General features: G+C 40.1%; 1 protein-coding gene across 3 annotated transcripts in view; it reads right to left on the bottom strand.

Annotated features, from left to right (window-relative positions):
* Positions 1-20,452, bottom strand: part of fras1 (Fraser extracellular matrix complex subunit 1) — a 314,451-nt gene that overhangs the window by 178,944 nt on the left and 115,055 nt on the right. For all 3 annotated transcript variants that reach the window (XM_037777425.1, XM_037777424.1, XM_037777423.1), the window contains exons 10-12: positions 16,068-16,157; positions 12,953-13,100; positions 553-696 (exon numbers count right to left, since the gene is read on the bottom strand). In XM_037777425.1, the coding sequence (XP_037633353.1) occupies positions 553-696; positions 12,953-13,100; positions 16,068-16,157 (382 nt within the window). The remainder of the gene's footprint in view (positions 1-552; positions 697-12,952; positions 13,101-16,067; positions 16,158-20,452) is intronic.

Here is a 20,452-nt window from a genome sequence, read left to right on the forward strand (position 1 = left end):
GGTCAGAGGTCAAGGGACCCCTTTGAAAATGGCCATGACAGTTCTTCCTCGCTATAATTTTGCACAATTTTAGAGCGTAATTTAACCTCCTTCACGACAAGCTAGTATGTCATGGTTGGTACCGATGGATTCATCAGGTTTTTTTAGTTTCATATGATACCAGTATCTTCACTCTAGCTAAAAGTGAGCCCGCTACAGCCTCTAAAAGCCTCTTTGGCCAGTGTTTGTCATTTTATTTTGCTAATTGAATGACATCTAGAGCCGGCATATTTTCACATCTAATTCTGTGAAATAAGGATTTTATTTTGACCAAACCAGAGTTGGGGATTGTTGGAAAGACTAACCAAGTTCTGTTGAGTTTGAATCTATCAGCAATCACCGGTTGATGGGCTGACGATGGCCGGTTGTAAAATGTTAAAATATCGCCCAACCCTGCACTAGTGTACTGTAACAGCATGCTAATTTATAAGCAAAGAGCATTGGCTGAAGTGTAAAAGTGAGATAAGTTTCGAGGAGCTATTTTGTATGTATATATTTAAAGGACGGTCCTACCTGCACATACTCGTCCTTCGGCGTAGAAGCCAGCTGGACAGACGGACAGGCAGCGGCCAAGATGGAGGAAGGCCTTTGGGTCCCTGCAGCTCTCACAATGGTCAGGAGTCCCCGAGCAGGACAGGCAGTCTGCATGGCACTGGACTGGAAAACACACATTTCATTTATTTCAGTTAAGGAAATTCAATACTATATGTTTGCATCTACAGCAAAAATATGGAAGAAAAGATTATATATGCATGACAAATAGAAAGACGCGCACATACACATTCAATTTCATGCTAATTTTATTCCATACATCTGGACAGACACTGCTGGTGGCACTAGAAGAGTTGAAGTCTCTCTCACTCACTCAATGATACACTCATTCTGACATTTAATTCATGCAAATTCTATCTATCAGATTTGGCTCTGCGCTGAAACTCAGTTAGCGAAGGCAGACAGACTTAACTTTGCACAACCACACACACACACACACACACACACACACACACTCAAACTAAATTAAATTTTCTAAATTTCATCCAGTACATTTGGTTCTACAGTCCGACTGCGTTAGCGTTGGTAGAAATGTTTCCCTCTGCGGGGACTTCTTGAGTACATCCGCAGCCTTCTGCTGTCTGCCAACAACTCCACTGGTGCATTCTGTGATGAGGTGTTTAAGTGCCTTCTTGGCCCACACCGGTTCCCAGTTGGTCCAGCGTTTTACCAACAACTTATGAGCACAAGCTTGTTTCTTTAATGTGTCGACCAACTGCACTTAAAAGTAATTATTCACTGAGTAAACGTGTGAAAACAGGTTTTTCATGACCTAAATCATTGGTGACTGCGTGTGGAAAAAACCTTAACGCTGCTTCTGGTCGCCGGTTGGGGACAGCTGCTGCTGACAGTAACCAATATTTCACTTAATGTTATTTCAACAGTTATTTCTAGAAGTCCACGTACAACAAACTGAACAGCGGCGTCAATCTCATCCATGCAAACACTCAAGTAAAGCACAAGTACCTGAAAATTGTACTTAAAGGGCGGGTCCATTAGTTTTATTCTGTAGCTTCCCAGTGGTGTTCAACGGTTCGTATGATATATTATGAAAAAGTTATTCCTAATTTTTTGCTAATTTTCCTACGAATGTCCAGCAACACCTGTCAGTTTCTGCTCATTACATGCATACAGTCTTTTCCAAATAAACTCCTGTCTTCACAGGAAACAACTTCCTTAGAATTAGGAAACAAAACTACTTAGTTACATGTCGGCTTAGGAAAAGATCGACTTAGTAAGATTAAACAAAAAAACTACTTAGTTAGGTTTAGGAATAGATCAACCTGGTTAGGATTAGGTAACAAAACAACTTAGTTAGGTTTAGGAAAAGATCGATTTGGTTAGGATTAGGCAAAAAAAATATTTAGTTAGGTTTATGAAAAGATCGTCTTGGTTAGGATTAGGCAACAAAACTACTTAGTTAGGTTTAGGCAACAAAACGACTTAGTTAGGTTTAGGAAAAGATCGATTTGGTTAGGATTAGGCAACAAAACTACTTAGTTAGGATTAGGCAACAAAACTACTTTGTTCGGTTTAGGCAACAAAACTACATAGTTAGGTTTAGGAAAAGATCAATTCGGTTAGGATTAGGCAAAACAAATATTTAGTTAGGTTTAGGAAAAGATCGACTTGGTTAGGATTAGGCAACAAAACTACTTAGTTAGGTTTAGGCAACAAAACGACTTAGTTAGGTTTAGGAAAAGATCGATTTGGTTAGGATTAGGCAAAACAAATATTTAGTTAGGTTTAGGAAAAGATCGACTTGGTTAGGATTAGGCAACAAAACTACTTAGTTAGGTTTAGGCAACAAATCTACTTAGTTAGTTTTAGGAAAAGATCAATTTGGTTAGGATTAGGCAACAAAACTACTTAGTTAGGTTTAGGAAAAGATCGACTTGGTTAAGATTGGCAAAAAAAAATATTTAGTTAGGTTTAGGAAAAGATCACATTGGTTAGGTTTAGGTAACAAAACTACTTAGTTAGGTTTGGGAAAATATCATGGTTTAGCTTAAATTAACTCCGGAAGTGGCGTTACTTAAGTACAGATGTTTCATGACAAATAAAGAAACTCTATTTTTTGACCTACCTATCCACCCTGACCTCCTCCCTTCGCAGCATTCGCAGTGCATTACATTTCGTAGGTATAGCTACGAACAATGTATGAGAACAGCCTGCCTAAAAACATTGGGTTCTTCTGGGTTTGTTAAATTTAAAGTTGTTTTTATATTTTCCAATTAAGGAGAGCTGTGAAGGCGTAAACAGTCTGTTCTCCTCTAGTCTTCTATGGAGAAAAGCAGCTGAAATTCATCCTTAAAATACAATTATTGCACAAAACAAGTTGGAAGGAAAAACATCACAATGAAACGTCAACGTTTCAGATATCCTCTGGCTTCTTTTGAAAATGTAACTGGCTTTTTAAAAATCTGAAATAAAACGTCTCAAAAGTTAAAACATTCAATTTCAGAACTTCCAACAACTCGTTCACAAAAAGCGCCTGTCAGCATCCAAAGTGACAGAATCGGGGATGACAGCAACAACAACTGTCGTATCTGTCTGGATGGCAGAACAACCGAACGCATGCAGCCTCTCGTCAAACAATATGCATGGCTGCTTGCACATGATTGCACTGTGATTGCTCCATTCATTATGTGAATGCATTGAGAGAATACAGTGCTCGCCGCTTGTAAAAATGTGACTGAGGGATCTGATTAATGAGAGATGGAGGAAGGGAAAAGAAAAGGAGAAGACGTGTAGGAAAAAGAGGGGGTGAAAGTGGAAAAAAAGAGGAGTTGAAGAGAACATGAGAAAGATGGAGGTGAGACTTTAACCTTAATGGCCAATAAGACTGTCAGTAAGCCAGAACATACTGTTCTAAGTATCTCCATCTCTCTTTTTCCACCCATTCTACTACCTCTCATTATTCTCTTTCTTTGTCTGCTTTTCTCCTTAACAGCTTCATTTTCTCTCTCCTATCCATTTTCTTTTCATCTGCCATTCATTCTCACTTTTTGACCTTACTTTTCATGCCACCTTCCCCCTCGTCGGCTCTCTGAACTGAGGAAAACTGGAGCTGTGTGGAGAAATGAGTGTGGCAAGGAGGAGGTATGAGTGAGGAAAAGTGGGAGATTGAGATACTTAGCACTGTATGTTCTGGCCCAGTGGCGGGCTTATTGGCTAATACGACTGTTCGTCAAGTGTTTATCTCTCTATTCAGCTGTGGCCAATGCTTCAGCTAGCGGTAATGTACCAATCTCTTGCATATATATTCTGGCAGTCTCTCATCCATCCTGAGCTCTTTCTGCAAATAAAAAGAAATCCTTCCTGAATGTTAAGCAGTGGAAACAAATGAGGATATTTGAATACAAAACTCCACCTGAATAGTTACAAGATCATTTCCTGTTTGCTTTGACAGCAGAGGAGTGAATTGTGTGTGTTTTCCCCCTCCTGAGGATAAAGACACATTTGCCACACAAGTTAAGCAATCACACGCTTTGCTACGAGCCGTTGTTTACACAAGGCTGCCTTGACGCTCGCACACTGTACTTTAATTTCCTCACAAGCGTAGCAAGCCAGAATCCCTGAAGCGCAAAATTAAAAACTACAGCTGTGATTAACAGCAGAGTTGTGTGAGAACAACTGATCCAGAGGTGTGGATCCAGGCGCGATTAACTGCACACGACAAACTTTTCGCCGTGTGAAACTGCAGATGTGTTGATATTTGACAGAGATGATGCTATTCTGTCACACAATGTCATTAGAAAAAAAATATAAGAGAAAAAAAAACACCCGCCAATGTGACTGTTAAGCTTGACCTCTAACTGAGACTGGCTACCTGCCACAGTAGCGCGGAGAATAAGCCAACAACTTACCATCCACAGCCAACTTTTACCAGCAGTTGGCTGGTGACTCAAGGTAATTTCACACCCTAATTCCCACTAAAAAGCCACTGCACCATTCAGTAATTCACCCATGCAGTCTGCTGCCAAATGTTTAATCATGAGACTCTTTATTTGAGACAATAAACGAGCAAATCCATTCAATTCATCCAAACTTTGTTGATTAAAATTGAAGAAATAATGGTGACAGGATTGTGTGTGTTGGATCTGGTTACAGATGCACACATTATTGGATCTGTGGGCCCGTTTTCATCAAACATCTCATCATCTCATTGAAAGTTAAACTGAAAACAGTCCAACCTGAGAAAATGAGGGACTTGAGAGTTATTTATGAAGCTTCCTACTCCTGGGAGAGAGTGTGACGTCGCTGTTTCATGACGCTTTTAGCTGCAAAGTAGAAATTATAATGATGTATTGTAGCTTCAATGGTGGAAAAAGTACTCATATCTTGTACTTAAAGTGCTAAATTTGATATCCAGAGCATTAATATAGCAGCTTTGCATTGTAAAGATATAGAGGAGTAATGTCTACATGAGCAGAGAATGAAGTCAGAGCTTCTCTGTGCTTTGTTTACGTAGCCGGTCCGGCTGTGCGTGCATGTTAGTGCATGTGAGCGTGCCCCACTGGCTAGTGAATCGTCGCCGTACTGCACTGCTCCCATACGGTGGTTACCACTGATAACCTTTTACAGTCTTTTCAAAATAAACCTCCGTCTTCACAGGAAAAACCTTTGTTAGATTTAGGTAACAAAACTACTTAGTTAGGTTGAGGAAAAAATCATGGTTTGGGTTAAAATAACTACAGAAGTGGTGTTACTTCAGTACGGAAGATACGTGACAAACAGGTTTCATACAAATAGGAACACCGGTCTCGAAGGTCTGGTGTTTTTTCACCTACCCATCAACCTTCTTCCTGGTTCCTGGTTCGTGCGATATATACGAATTACAGTGCATTACTTTTCGTAGGTAAAGCTACGAACAGTGTATGAGAACCGCCTGATTAATGTGTTCATCACTGGTAAAGGTGGATGTAGTTTTAGTTAACACTATTACTACTACTAGCTTGTCAATTTCCTCCTGGAGATCAATCAAGTCTTATTGTACTTAAGTACATTACTTGAGTAAATGTACTCAGTTACTTTCCACCACTATGTGGTTTATCTGATAGTTGTGGTTTGGAGATGATAGAAACATTTGAAATGCAGAAAGTAGCTCCACTTTCTTCAAGCGTAGGCAGCCAAGTAACTAATATGATGCCAACACTAATAAACAGCTTAAATCTCTCAACGAGACCAATATGCCGTTTGCAAAGTAGACTGTAAATAAAAACTGTCTCCAAAGAAATACATATACAAATGAAAAGATTATAATATTTAAATACGTCTGCTTGACATTATCTAGTCAGCTATTCCAATCACATCATTTAACAACGTAATAGAGATGTGTACTATTGTTGTTATTCCATGATTTTACTCTGTGAGTCTTGGGGAAATTAATGCATTTGCACATTATCTGAGGCGCTGCAAGAGTCGAATTTGATGTATTATTGCCAGAATTGTTTGTTGTGTCAGACACAAATAATCGCTGTTACAAAGCTGCATTTTCCCTGCTGCCAAAATACATTAGGTTGTGGAGTCTGTGGGGAAGGAATGATTGCATTCCTGCAGAAGTTCAGTCAGACAAAATATTCACTTTTTAGTCAAAACATCATCTTTACATGAGTTCACTGTCATCAAGACGTCAACACTTTTTAATCCTTATCAAAAAATACGTCCAAATATGTATCACTAAGAATATTTGAACCCGTTAGGACCGATTCTCTACTCAGAGACACTTAATAAAGACATTCCCTGATTATACTGGTACACTGGTACAAATTAATAATATCAAAAGACTCATTTGGGTCAAACCCAGATGAACCGAATGTGCAAGTACAAGGCTCACATCTCCAGCCTTTCCCATGAGACCTGAACGCAGCACGACTCCTGGTTACGGCCCTCGGGTGTGAACCGCCCAATGAGAGGAGAGGCTGCTGACCTTTGGGCCTATAGACAGCCGTGATTAATAGGCTTAAAGGAAGAAAGAGAAGAATACGTTTCCTTTTTTAGCTGCAAACTTAACACAGTTGGGAAATCCAAGTCACTGCCAGGCAGACACAAGTGAAAACACATGTTTCCTTCTGCATCAGTACATAAATGTAAAATGAAGTGGATAAATCATGTTTAAATCGCTTTGTTAAGGCATGCATAATAACATTATGGTGCATTATGGGGGTATTAAAACCATTACTGCACTCACACGTACATTAACACGCACAAGATGCGAGGTGATGGCAGGTGCAAGTGCGGAATAATGTGAGTGCATATCACACAAACAAGTTTAAATTATTCACACATGATATTCTCTTTTTATGCATGAAAAACACACATGACACACTCAGACCATGTGTTCACAAACGCACCTTTAACCCCTCTATAACACACACTCATTAACACTACCACAGAATGTACAGATATGTCAAGAGAGACAACGTAAAGGACGCTTTCTGTTTCCAGCTCTGACGTTTTTCTCTCCAACACTATAATTACGACATACACCGATCAGCCATAACATTAAAACCACTGACAGGTAAAGTGAATAACATGGATTATCTCGTTACAATGGCACCTGACAGTGGGGGGGATATATATTAGGCAGCAAGTGAACATTTTGTCCTTGAAGTTGATGTGCTAGAAGCAGAAAAATGGGCCAGCGTAAGGATGTGAGCGACTTTGACAAGGGCCAAATAGTGCTGGCTAGACGACCGGGTCAGAGCGTCTCCAGAACTGCAGCTCTTGTGGGATGTTCCCGGTCTGCAGTGGTCAGGAGCGACCAAAAGTGGTCCAAGGAAGGAGAACCGGTGAACCGGCGACAGGGTCAGACCCGAGGCTCATTGATGCACGTGGGGAGTGAAGGCTGGCCCGTGTTGTCAGATCCAATAGAAGAGCTACTGGAGCTCAAATTGCTGAAAAAGTTGATGCTGGTTCTGATAGAAATGTGTCAGAACACACAGAGCATCGCAGTTTGTTGCGTATGGGGCTGCTTAGCCGCAGACCGGTGCCCATACTGACCTTATGTTATGGCTGATCGGTGTATATACAGTGTGTGGTACATAAAGAGACAGGCAGAGAAGAGAGGGTGCTGATAAAGATAGAAAGAGGCATGAAAACCAAAAAGAGACAAAGAAAAGTGAGAAGCTGAAGAGAGGGAGACAATGAATGGCATTAACTTTTCTGCAAAGAGTTAGGAAGAAGATTCTTAAATGTGTTTTAAACCGACGGAAAGATTGAAAATAAAAAGATTAATCGAAAAGCATCCAGGTGTTTTCCACCGCCCTCAAAGAAAAGTGGTTTAGTCTAGTGGGCGTCCTTCTAAAGGGTATACATTTAATAAATGATTAACAGGGATGGAAAGAAGAACAAAAAAAATGCTGTAACATCTAATCTTTGCTTTTTCCATTAAATATTGGATCATTTTACCTCTTTTAGCCTCGGACAGTTATTCAAATGAAACCGTCATTAAGATCCCAGATGTAACTGACAAAAGGTCGCAATTACGAATACAAGTCTGCAACTTCAGCACCACGGACAGCGCCATGGATTTATCATCACACAGCAGAGAAAAAAACGTATTGATAAGAAGTGAAAGTCAATTGTTAGTTTCTCTTCAACATCAGCGCCCAGCAGCAGAGCTACGCTTCTGCCATTTTGGACTGAAAGCGACTACCAGACGCCAGTAAAACATCCGCCTACAAAGTGCCGTACAAAAGTAAAACAAAGTTATCTCTATTCTACTGAAATATCCTGTGTTGAATCTCAAACTTCTTCATGTGAAGGGTCCGAAATGGAGTCCAATAGACCCCAGAGCATGGATGTAGAAGAGGTTGTATTATATTAGAAATGTTAATGGTGACTTAGGAGATGAAGAAGATGAACCACAGGTATCGGAGCTAACCATGCACACCCGTACTTTTTGCTGACCCCCACATGCACATCACACTAAATCTTGCTTTGGAGCTCCACGCTGCCATAAAACTGCCATCACTAATACAAAATACCTGCAAACTTAAATTCATGAGAGACTGAGCTGCTAAATGAGATGGAAATTAAATAAATGAAACGGCAAAGCCACTGCACAAGCTGGTGGATATCATTAATAACCAATGTGGTGTTTTGTTAATCTGTTGAATTAAACATAACTTTAAGAAGGAATCAGTTTTTCTAGCAAACACACACACACACACACACGCACACACACACACACACACACAAGGCCATTAGAGGCAAAAACAGCCGGCTACTTCAGGAAATAAGGTTTTATAAGTTTCCCCTGATGTTTACCTGGACTAATTAGACTGTGTATTTGTCTGAGAATATACAGCGCTTTTACTTTTTATACATTTTAATATGCTGCTGCAGAGAAATGGTCTAAACAGAAACACCTAAGAGAGCGAGAAGACTGTCGAGGGATGCAGAACACACACGAGCTAAATGTGAACAACTTCATCCAAACCAAACCTCATCAAACTATTGTCGTCTCAAACAGTCCATTTGTGTGGCGCGATAGAAAGTATCTCCCTTGCCCAACTGTAATTATTCATTCATGCAGCCAAACTTAATTATAAGTCTTCATAAATCTTTACAATGTCGCACCACTGTTTAATTGCCTCTCGGGGTATTTAAATATATGAGAAATTAGCTGGCGTTTGTTTCTGGTTATAAGTGCTGACAGTCTGTGTGCCCATTCTCAGTCAATAAGACAGATGGATCAGCCGTTTTTAAAAGGGGGAGGTGAAGCAGACGTGCTGAGATGTGACTCCGTGGTTAAGAAATTAGCTTAAAGCCATCATTTTATGTCTTTTCATTTAAAGGGACTGTTTGTAACTTTCTAAGCGTATAAATGTACCGGGTCGGGACACATGCATGGCCGCTGTCTCTCCTCCTCTGCTTGCTTGCCTTCACTCAGACAGCGCGCGCGTTCTCGCGTACTCGCTCCACCTCTAGACATGAACGCGCGCTCACTCCACACTGCAGGAGAGTTAGTTTAGCTCTGAGAATATCTAGTGAATGTACAGTGGACGTTTGTGCAGAAATAACTGCTGCAGCTCCTCCAGACCAACAGAGGTTTCCCGTGTCTTGTGAAGTGACGGGGCTCCACAGAGAGTTACGTTACCATCTCGTTACCGACCGGTTGCCGGTGTCTCCCTGTTCACTCCGGCTGCGGGCGGAGGGAGACGAGTTTCTCGCTGCGGAGCCCCGCTGCCTGCGCTGAGGCAGGAGAAGCAAACACAGTATCAGCATTGATTCATGGAGAGACCTTCGTCTGGTCAGCTAACATTACTGCCAAGCAGCTGAAATATAGAGTGATATTGTGCTTTTAGCTGACGTGTGTCTCCTCACTGTTTTGAACGATGCTCGTTCATGTTTATGTAGAGCGAGCACAAGCGCGAGCCCGACGCTGACTTTCGTTGATTTCACGGCCACAGGTGTCGCTGTTAACAAGCATTTCTGAAAGTTACAAATAGTCCCTTTACTTTTTTAATTTGTGGTCTTTCCTGTTGAAACAAGTTGAAGGGAAAGATGGTTAAAAACATACAGGGGGGACTGAGGTCACCATTACAGTTACACCGTATCATAACATAAGCTTCTTATTTTTGCACTCATTAATTGTTAAATAGTTGGATATATTCTGCCATGGAGAACTGGCCAACAAAGTGAAAGTTATTTTTTATTTCATGTAACTTCAAGGCCCCCAGGGAGGCGCGGAGCAGCAGCACTGTGTTCAGAAAGTTTTTTAACTATCGTACCATTCTGCTCTTTCAAAACTGCACAGGAAATATCTCAACTTCAAATGATGCCTCTTTGTTTGAAAAAATACAGAGAAAAAATACCCCATCAAACAACAAAATGGATCCAGGAATTCAAAGCGCATCAACCCGCCTGCTTTTTTTTAAGAGTTAGAGTTTGAATTTGATGTTGATATTAACGTGTAGAACTGAATGTAAATATGAAGAAGGGGTTTGAATTAAAGCCAAAAGTTAAAAGCAGTGATAGACTGAGGATGGATTATATTGACTGTGTGTGACTGTTCCAGTCTGTCCTCAGGCGACGGCATGCTGAAACATACAGAGCAGCTTGGCCAGCGCTGCCCTCCTCCCCAAGGACAAGTTGGATTTTGTCCTCCTGGCTGCTTCGCATATCTATAAACTCACTCTGTTGGAGTCTCTCTCTGCCCTCTCTTCTTTAATTATCCAACTAGCTTCTCATTTACATAAGCAGTAATCAAAGCAAAGTGTATTCATATACCGGTGGCACATTTCTAGAGCAGACATTGCAGCTTGCTCCACAATAAAAGACAAAAACAAGAAGGAGACACAACATAAAGGACACATCCATTCACACCTGACTAGTGCAGTCTGTTCTTCTGTACTTATACTTACAATTCTGAGTGCGTAAGTGTGTTCACTGACAAGCATGGCAAAATGAAGTGCACTATGAGTACCCGGATGGTGTACTCATAACAGTCAAAACGTTGAGTTTGGAACGCTGGACACTCAATAGTCGCCATCTTGGCTACGTAGCGGAAGAGGAGGAACCACCAAACTACAAGCTAGTTAGCGAGCTAACAGCGGCAGATACATAAATGTAAAATCACATTCATTTCTATTCAGATTTAATACAATTATCAAGTGAGCAAAAAAGCAGGCAGATATTTTGGCGGTAATGTGCTGTCCGGTTGCAATTTGCCATTAAAAAGAAGAAGGAGAAGGAGAAGAAAGAGAACAAGTTGAAGAAGGAGGAGAAGAAGGAGGAGAAGGAGAAGAAGATGAAGAAGAAGAAGAAGGAGGAGAAGAAGAAGAAGGGGGAGAAGGAGAAGAAGGGGGAGAAGGAGAAGGAGAAGGAGAAGGAGAAGAAGAAGAAGAAGAAGAAGAAGAAGAAGAAGAAGAAGGAGAAGAAGAAGAAGAAGGAGAAGGAGAAGGAGAAGGAGAAGAAGAAGGAGAAGAAGGAGAAGAAGAAGAAGAAGAAGAAGAAGAAGAAGAACAACAACAACAACAAGAAGAACAAGAACGAGAAGGAAGAAGAAGAAGAAGAAGAAGAAGGAGAAGAAGAAGAAGAAGGAGAAGAAGAAGAAGAAGAAGAAGAAGAAGAAGAACAACAACAACAACAAGAAGAACAAGAACGAGATTGAGAAGAAGAAGAAGAAGAAGGAGAAGAAGAAGAAGAAGGAGAAGAAGAAGAAGAAGAAGAAGAAGAAGAAGGAGAAGAAGAAGAAGAAGAAGGAGAAGAAGAAGAAGAAGAAGAAGGAGAAGAAGAAGAAGAAGAAGTAGAACAAGAACAAGAAGAAGCTGTTAGCAAAGAACGTATATTGCCAAGGAGTGAAAGTCAATTGTTCGTTCCATTGCAAAGTTACGCTTCCGCCATTTTGGACTGAAAGTGACTACTGGACATCAATAAGACATCCGCTTAAAAAGTGTCGTACAAAAGTAAAACAAAATTACTTTTATTCTATTGTCATATTCTACCGAAATGGCCTGTGTTAAAAAATTAAAAAATATATAATATAAAATAAATATTATAAATATAATACAAGTTTTCAGTCCAAAATGGCAGCAGTGGCTTTTGTCGAAAAAACACCAGAGTTTCGTCTCTTTGCTTCTGTACTCTTTGCTTTTAGCTGTTCATGTTTCTGATTTACTTGCAACGTACAAATTTGCACCCAAATGTATCCTGGTAGACGATATCACATGCAGATATTTCCACCAAAATAGTGGGGTGAAGATTTTGTGTGAAATCCCACAGATTCAAAGAGAGAGGACTTGATTCTTGAGTCCTAGTTTCGTACCAACAACAAACAATCAAACAGGGAGATCTCATTAAAAGAAAAGGCAGAGAAGCCAACTCCTCCACCCACAGTGGTGGAAAAGACACTGAAGTGCAACAAAACACAATGTGATTTGGCAGCGAGCAGAGACGCAGTACGACATTCACATACTCTTCTGCTAGTTAGTTGTATTTTTATGCCTGTAAACACTTCTCTGACTGAGAAGGACATTTTCAGGACATTGTGGTAAATGAGAATGTGCGGATAATTAAAAGGTAAATGACAACTTCATCCCAAAATAACTCTAATATTACAGATTTAACAGTGTGTGGCGGGATCTTAAAGCTGATTCATAAAGCCTCAGGCGGTTTATAAGATCAGCAAAAATGAGTAGACAATAAAAACAGGTCAATGTAAAATGAAGGAGGGACCTTAATCTGCCAAAGTCACCTGCAGACACCAACACAGTGAATCTTTTATGATGTGTGTGCTGTCAAAGCGGGAGGCGTAAAACAGGAACAGGATTTGATAGAGCAGAAGAATTTTATGGAAGTGGCCAGACACAACACAAACTACTGACACCCAGCATCCTTTGCAGCAACGTACCTTGGCGACATTCGGGGCAGCATCGGCCCTCCTGGGTGACGACCAGCGTGCCCGGCGGGCAGGTGGGGCAGGAGTGCAGATAACAAGTCACCTGGGCATCACGGCATTCACACTCCCGGCAACCGCTATCGGTCCATCGAGCCAGGTCCTGAAAGAAGAGAGGAAAGATAGAGAGAGACAGGGGATGAAAGTAGAGGAGAGAGAGAGGGGGAATAGTTTATTAGACCAGGGTTCAGTAGCATAAACTTAGTTTAAGACTAGTCTTGGCCTTAGACTGGTCTTAGATTGTGTGGTTAGACTGGTCTAACTGTCTGCTGCACAAATATTAAGACTGACTTGATTTGAGGTTGGAAAGTTAGCGACCGTTCTCACTGGCTAAGCCTGAGGGGAGAGCTTTGTTGCTATGGCAACAATCTGTTAGATGGACAGTTAGCAAACTATTTCAACTGTTTATCCATTACTTTAAGCTAACTATTTCTTTATCTATAGAAAAATAATATATTTAACACAAACGGCCACAAAGTACTTTGTATTTATCAATTTGGGAAAATACGCTTATGGACCACACATTCACAACAGCTGTTAATTCTAACCTTTCACAATAAAAGCCCTAGACATATACGCTGTATCACTGCTTTCCTAGGAGAACTTAGATTCACTAAGAGACATCTCAACTAAATAGCGTACATATGTATTTATCACACTCAAAAATACATGTCAGTATCCAGTATTTATTATGGATGGTTGATCTGGCACGTTTTAATTGTGCGACAGCAATGACGAGAGAAATGACCCGAATAATGTCCGAAAGTGTTTTTTCATTCTGCAGATGAGCTCACTGTATAGTCTTCTATATTGTCCTCTACATACACACTGAATAGTGAGTAGGGAGTAGTGAATGATTTCAGACACAGCCTAGGTCTATTTTTATGCAACTGGCCCCAACTGAATTGAATTTGAATGCAAAGATTGAAGCTCTTATTATGCGCAAGGTGCGACTGTGACAAATATATATTTACAGGGAATGGACAGAATATATGAAAACACAAAACAACAGAGGATTATAACTTGGAAGAAGCTGAATCACAATCACAAAGGAAGCCATGCTGACCAGACACTAAGCTGAATGCAAATCAGCTGTATGTGTCAGCTTCTAAAAGAAGCCTGACAGTCACGACTCTTATATACATTTTCAAGACAGACTTTTACTGACAGAGGGTCAAACAGCCGGAACGTCACTCACAAAGAAAACCGATTGAATGCCGAAAACATTTTGTTTTTGTTCCAAACAATCTGGTGGCAGTTCTAAGCTCAGAGGCAAGGACGGACGCCTTGAATCAAAGAATCAAAACTTTTCTGACTGGTAGAAAACTAACGAGCATAATGAGCTCTCTTTATATATAGCACGACTCCCATTCACAAACCACTTGTATCCAAGGATGTTATCTGAGCAGAGAACAAAACCTGCAGCCTTCGATGTCTGTTATCTCATCTGATGCAACCTGTACGGTTATGTAACACCTTTACAGAGCCAAACACTTTTCTCTCATTATCTACCACAATTCCAGACACTGTACTATACTATACTATATTATACTATACTATACTATACTATACTATACTATACTATCAGCAGATCGTAACATTAGTGACCTGTGGAAAGTACAGGCACATTTTCAACACATTCATTTATCAAACTGGAGAAACAAAGAAACATACAGCCCAACTTACTTCCGAACAAATATCTAGGAGGTAAACTGAATTATGCAAAATCACAGTCGTACAAACATATGCATGTTTGATTTAGGGCTGGCAATCGATTAAAATATTTATTCGCAAGTTAATCGCACATTTTTGATCTGCTCTAAAAGTACCTTAAAGGAAGATTTGTCAAGTATTTAATCCTCTTATCAACATGGGAGTGGACAAATTTGCTGCTTTATGCAAATGTATGTATATATTTATTATTGTAAATCAATTAACAGCACAAAACAATGACAGATATTGATCCAGAAACCCTCACAGGTACTGCATTTAGCATGAAACAATATGCTCCAATCATAACATGGCAAACTGCAGCCCAACAGGCAACAACAGTTGTCAGTGTGTCAGTGTGCTGACTTGACTATGACTTGCCCCAAACTGCATGTGATTATCATAAAGTGGGCATGTCTGTAAAGGGGAGACTCGTGGGTACGCATAGAACCCATTTACATTCACTGATCTGGAGGTCAGAGGTCAAGGGACCCCTTTGAAAATGGTCCTGCCACTCATTATTATTACTATACATTATTTAATGACTTTAAACCAAAACAATTCACAACATGTAATACAGTTTCCCCACCTGAGACAATCAAGTCTTGAAATAGACAACTGTATTATCCACTTTTAAGCTGCTTTATGTGCTTCTAAATCAGCTTAAAGATACTTTATTAGCTCATTAACTTTCCCCTCTGTGATTTTTTTGTGTCACTTGGGAAGTTAAACCGGTAACAATCTAGTTACAAACCGGCTGGTTTAACCTTTCAGGCCAGCCTTTCAAACACGATGGAATGGAGAAGTGCATGTATTGATGTGTGCGGGTGCGGAATAAGTATGCAGTATCCATCTTTGTTTACTACTAAGATGAATTCCTCGGGGAGACAAAGAAAAATCTATTGCTGCGAGCCTCGGCCTTGGCTGACCGTCGTGCAGCATTTAATCAGCATTCCTCCTTTGCTGAAAATGTCAAAAATTAAAGGCTTTGCATCGTGTGTTTCCAGGACTGGAATATGAATAATGAAGTTCACAGCAGAATAATGGGAGAGTTTCTTGTTACAGGCTTAACAGCCCAAAGTAATCTGATATCTCTGTCCTAAAACACACATTTACTCTGAGTCACTGCAGCGTTCGTATTTATGTATTTATAACCAGCTTAATATTGATGTATTTGGCTGTTTGTGTAGCAGCCTCCTCTGCAGTGGCACTTTGTGCCACTTACTTTCTTTTTACTTCTGAGAATAGAGAGTTTACAGAAGCCCCGCGGTGTCTTTGTCTCGCCCACACTGTTTGGATTTTCTTGCCTGATTTAGCAATTTTTGTTGCAAACACACTCAAAGTAAAATAAAAAAAGTACCTTGTAGGAGTTCCCCTGGTACAAACAGGAAGGTTTCACGGAGGAACACTCCGGGCAGCATTTCCCTGTCAGGTGGATGAGCTCTGATCCCTAGAAAATATCAAAATATATATTCAAAGTTACAGGGAAGATCAACATAAGACATAACATAACAAACTGTATGACACAAGAGAAGTTGATCGAGCCACAGTAAAAGTATACCAGGCTTTACTCCAAAAGTTGTACATTTTATAGTCAGGAAGTAGGGCTGTCAATCGATTCAAACTGATTAATCTACATGTCGATGCTTTATGTTTACATAGCATTGCAAGCAATCTCTTGGGTGGAGATCTTGTATCTCCATGATGCAGGAGTGTGAGAATCTGCTTTGATTTCCAAGGCATCATTTGAAGTTGAGATATTTTGCTGAGCAGTTTTGAAAGAGCAGAATGGTCCAATAGTTTTAAAAAACTTTGACTACAGTGCTGCTCATCACCTCCCCGGAGCTTTGGAGTGAAAAATGTCTTTCACAGTCAGAAAAATGTCCACCATGTATTTTTGAGTTTGTTGGCTTTTAAAAAGCTTTTCACAATCTGCTCTGGCCACAGACCTTGTAATCCTTTAATAAGAATTAAAAAATAAATTGGGGTTATAAGCTCTGCACATTACAAAGGCAATATTCCACTAATGCAATTAAGTCCTCCTTACAGGACCATAACAGTATGTTTTCAGCCCAGGTGGCCTCCCTCCTCTACTCTAACTGTACCCCAGTGCCTTTCTCTGCCTATTGACCCACACATGTCATTAAAGCCCTAACCTCCTCTTATTCGTTGTGCACACTGACACACACACGGGGTGAAAACTGCATGACTCTGATCTTCTCAGCAGAGTGACCTTGCTCAATTCAGAGCTGGACAACCGCCAATTATAGTGCTTACGGTTAATGACACTCACCAGCTGTAATTATCGCCGTACAGCATGATTAATGAGGGATTATTTGGCCGTGGCAGGGGATATTAAAGCATTATTATTAAATCTGCTTGACGTAAGAAAACATTGGAAGAGGTGTTGAGTCTGACGCGACGCCGAAACCCAAAGTGGGTCATTTTAGGGGATAAAAGTAACTATGGGAACACCGGCTAATAACCTTAACAAATGCTTTGTTTGTTTTGTCCCAAAAAACCTCCCACGTCCACCGTCCTACATTCCTAACTGGGACAAGTCTGAGCAGCTTGTCTTCACATGAAGGCATCATTTTGACGTGGGGATGGTATTGAGTTAAAAGATGTGATGCGTTCAGGGAAAGCCTTCTAAGACTGGGGTGCACCAAGAAGGATTAATTTAATCTAAGATTAATTCTAATCAAAGTTTAGCTAAACTAGTTTTAAAATGAGTAAATACAGATTTAAAATTAAGCAGAGCTCTGTTACACAATTAAAAACTAATCTCTGTTCAGTAAATACAAGTTTAAACCAAAACTAAATAGAGTTTAACCCATTTGTGCCCAAAGTCTATATTCCGTATGATAAGGAAAAATTCAACAACATTTGTTCTGATTGGTCAAAAGTCTTGAAATTTGGTACGACCATACTTTTGGCAAGTATCTAACAGTACAACTTTGAATTTTTTAGATCACATGAAAAATCACATTTTTTTTAATAGTCAAAGTCAGGGTTTTTAAAAATTAAGGAAAAATACTAACATTGTGTTTATTAAATGTTTTCCATTGGAAATATTTTTGACACTGCACACTTGTTATGAGTTCATAGCTACCAAATACTTGATTGTGCTCCTTGTAGTTTCTGAGATACAGACATTTTCTTATCATATTATATCTAGTATTTGGACATGGGACGACTGTTTTTTTTCCTTAAACATAATGGACTCTATTGCAAAAAACAGTCCGATGTGTCCAAAGACTAGGAGTGTGTTCCAATCCGCGTACTCCTGTACTTACACTTACTACTTTGAGTGCATAAGTGCGTTCACACTGGGAAGTACGGCAAAATGCAGTGCACTCAAAGTACCCGGATGTTGTACTCAAAACGGTCAGACCGTTGAGTATGGAACGCTGGACACTTTCCACACTCAACTGTCGCCATCTTGGCTACGTAGCGGAAGGGGCGGAGCCACGACCACTATTCAAACATACGTAGATAACAGAATAAAACAATACAATACGTAAACATACTGGTGCATTTTCAGCCAACAGGAGGACACATCGTAGGCGACGACGTTGGAAACCTAATTTCTCCTCTGCTTTAATTTTTTTTCAGAAGATATTTTGGTGGGTAATGAGGCGCGGTCAAATGTTGCGATCATCATTTCCAGTCAGTGCGCCGCAGAGTATTCGATTTGAGACGACCTTAACCCGTTGAAATTTACGCACTACTCAAGTCAGTACAGAGTGCACAAAGTGCACCACATTGAAGTGTACTTCTGGAAGTACGTGGATTGGAACACACTCTGACTTTCTTCTGCCATCTTAATTTTAAGCTAGTTTTAAAGTTTGGTGCAACATGATTTAAGGTTAAAACATGATTTAATCAGGTTTAAAAATGAATCCTTGTTGGTGCAACCCAGCCTAAGTGTGACGTCAGGTTGATGTAGTTGCAGTGTAGCTGAGTTTAAGTCGTATTTTTTGTGTCTACAGACAGATTCTAGTGCTGAAATTGCAGTGCAAGTTTACTTAACCCCTGTTATTTTTAGCTACGGTTCCCATCAGCTTCCACACACATCATTACAGCCTCAACTTGTCTTTCAATTTACTTCATCTTAACGGAGTGAATTATCTGTGATGGAAGCAGCAGCCAACCTTGTAACCCCCCCAACGATCACCCAATTCTCCCATTCCACCCAAAGCTCCTAAATACCAATGAAGATCGTTACATCAGACCTTGTGAGCCGGTACGTTTCACTGCGGCAAATTACCCCGACTGTAGGAAACTGTGAACAAAGCAACTGTGACATCTTCCATTAACGTTTTAGTGGCCCATTTGAGGAGCAGGAAATGAGATTTCTGGGTGCTGACATGTTGCATTTTGGGGGGTAAAGAGAACTTGGGTAGGAAAGGTTCTTTTTCCTCTTGTAGGCTACAAACATTATCTATATACGTCAACATGGATAATAGGTGTTGGTGGCAGCCAAAAGACTAAACTGGCTCTTGCTATGTCGTAAAATAAATGAGACGAGAGTTTTATATATACAAATATTTCTCAATTTTTCTCATGGTTGGTATCAATGGATTCATTAAGTTTTCTAGTTTCATATGATACCATGTGTCTAAACTACAAAACCTAATGAATCCATTGGTACCAACCATGTCACACTAGCTTGTCATGAAGGAAGATAAATAACGCTCCAAACTTATGCTAAATTTTGGTGAGGAAAAACCGTAATGGCCATTTTCAAAGGGCTCCCTTGACCTCTGACCTCCAGATGTGTGAATGTAAATGGGTTCTATGGGTACCCACGAGTCTCCCCTTTAAAGACATGCCCACTTTATGATAATCACATGCAGTTTGGGGCAAGTCATAGTCAAGTCAGCACACTGACACACTGACAGCTGTTGTTGTCTGTTGGGCTGCAGTTTGCCATGTTATGATTGGAGCATATTGTTTTATGCTAAATGCAGTACCTGTGAGGGTTTCTGGACAATATCTGTCATTGTTTTGTGTTGTTAATTGATTTACAATAATAAATATATACATACATTTGCATAAAGCAGCATATTTGTCCACTCCCATGTTGATAAGAGAATTAAATACTTAACAAATCTCCCTTTAAGGTACATTTTGAACAGATAAAAAATGTGCAATAGATTTTGATCATTTGCGATTAACTATTGACAATCATGTGATTTATCACGATTAAATATTTTAATCGATTGACAGCACTAACTATAAACACAAGATTCAATGCATCCTCATACGTATGATACGTTCTCATACGTCCTCATACGTTCGTATGATATCTTACAAGAAGTTATTCCTCATTTTTTTTGTGCGTTTTTCCTACAAATGTCCAGCAACACGTGTCAATTTCTGCTCTAGTCTTTTCAAAATATACTTCCGTCTTCACAGGAAACAACTTGGTTAGGTTTAGGCAACAAAACTACTTCGCTAGGTTTGAGTTAAAATAACTACAGAAGTGGTGTAACGTAATAAATGAATCAACGCTGACTTCTGGTTTCACACGGGCTACGAACACCGGTCTCCAGCATGAATGTCTGGTGTTTTTTGACTCGCCCATCGACCCCGTCCGGCTCCCCTACGCAGCCTTAGTCGCTCTTTATACTTCCTGGTTCACAGTTATGTAGATTACATGCAAACTGACTTTGTGGGATATAAATTACAGTGCATTACTTTTACAGTGTATGAGACCAGCCAGCAAGATTATACAACTCT

The sequence above is a fragment of the Sebastes umbrosus genome, chromosome 8 (assembly GCF_015220745.1).
Source record: "Sebastes umbrosus isolate fSebUmb1 chromosome 8, fSebUmb1.pri, whole genome shotgun sequence".
In the NCBI taxonomy this organism is placed as follows: Eukaryota; Metazoa; Chordata; class Actinopteri; order Perciformes; family Sebastidae; genus Sebastes; species Sebastes umbrosus.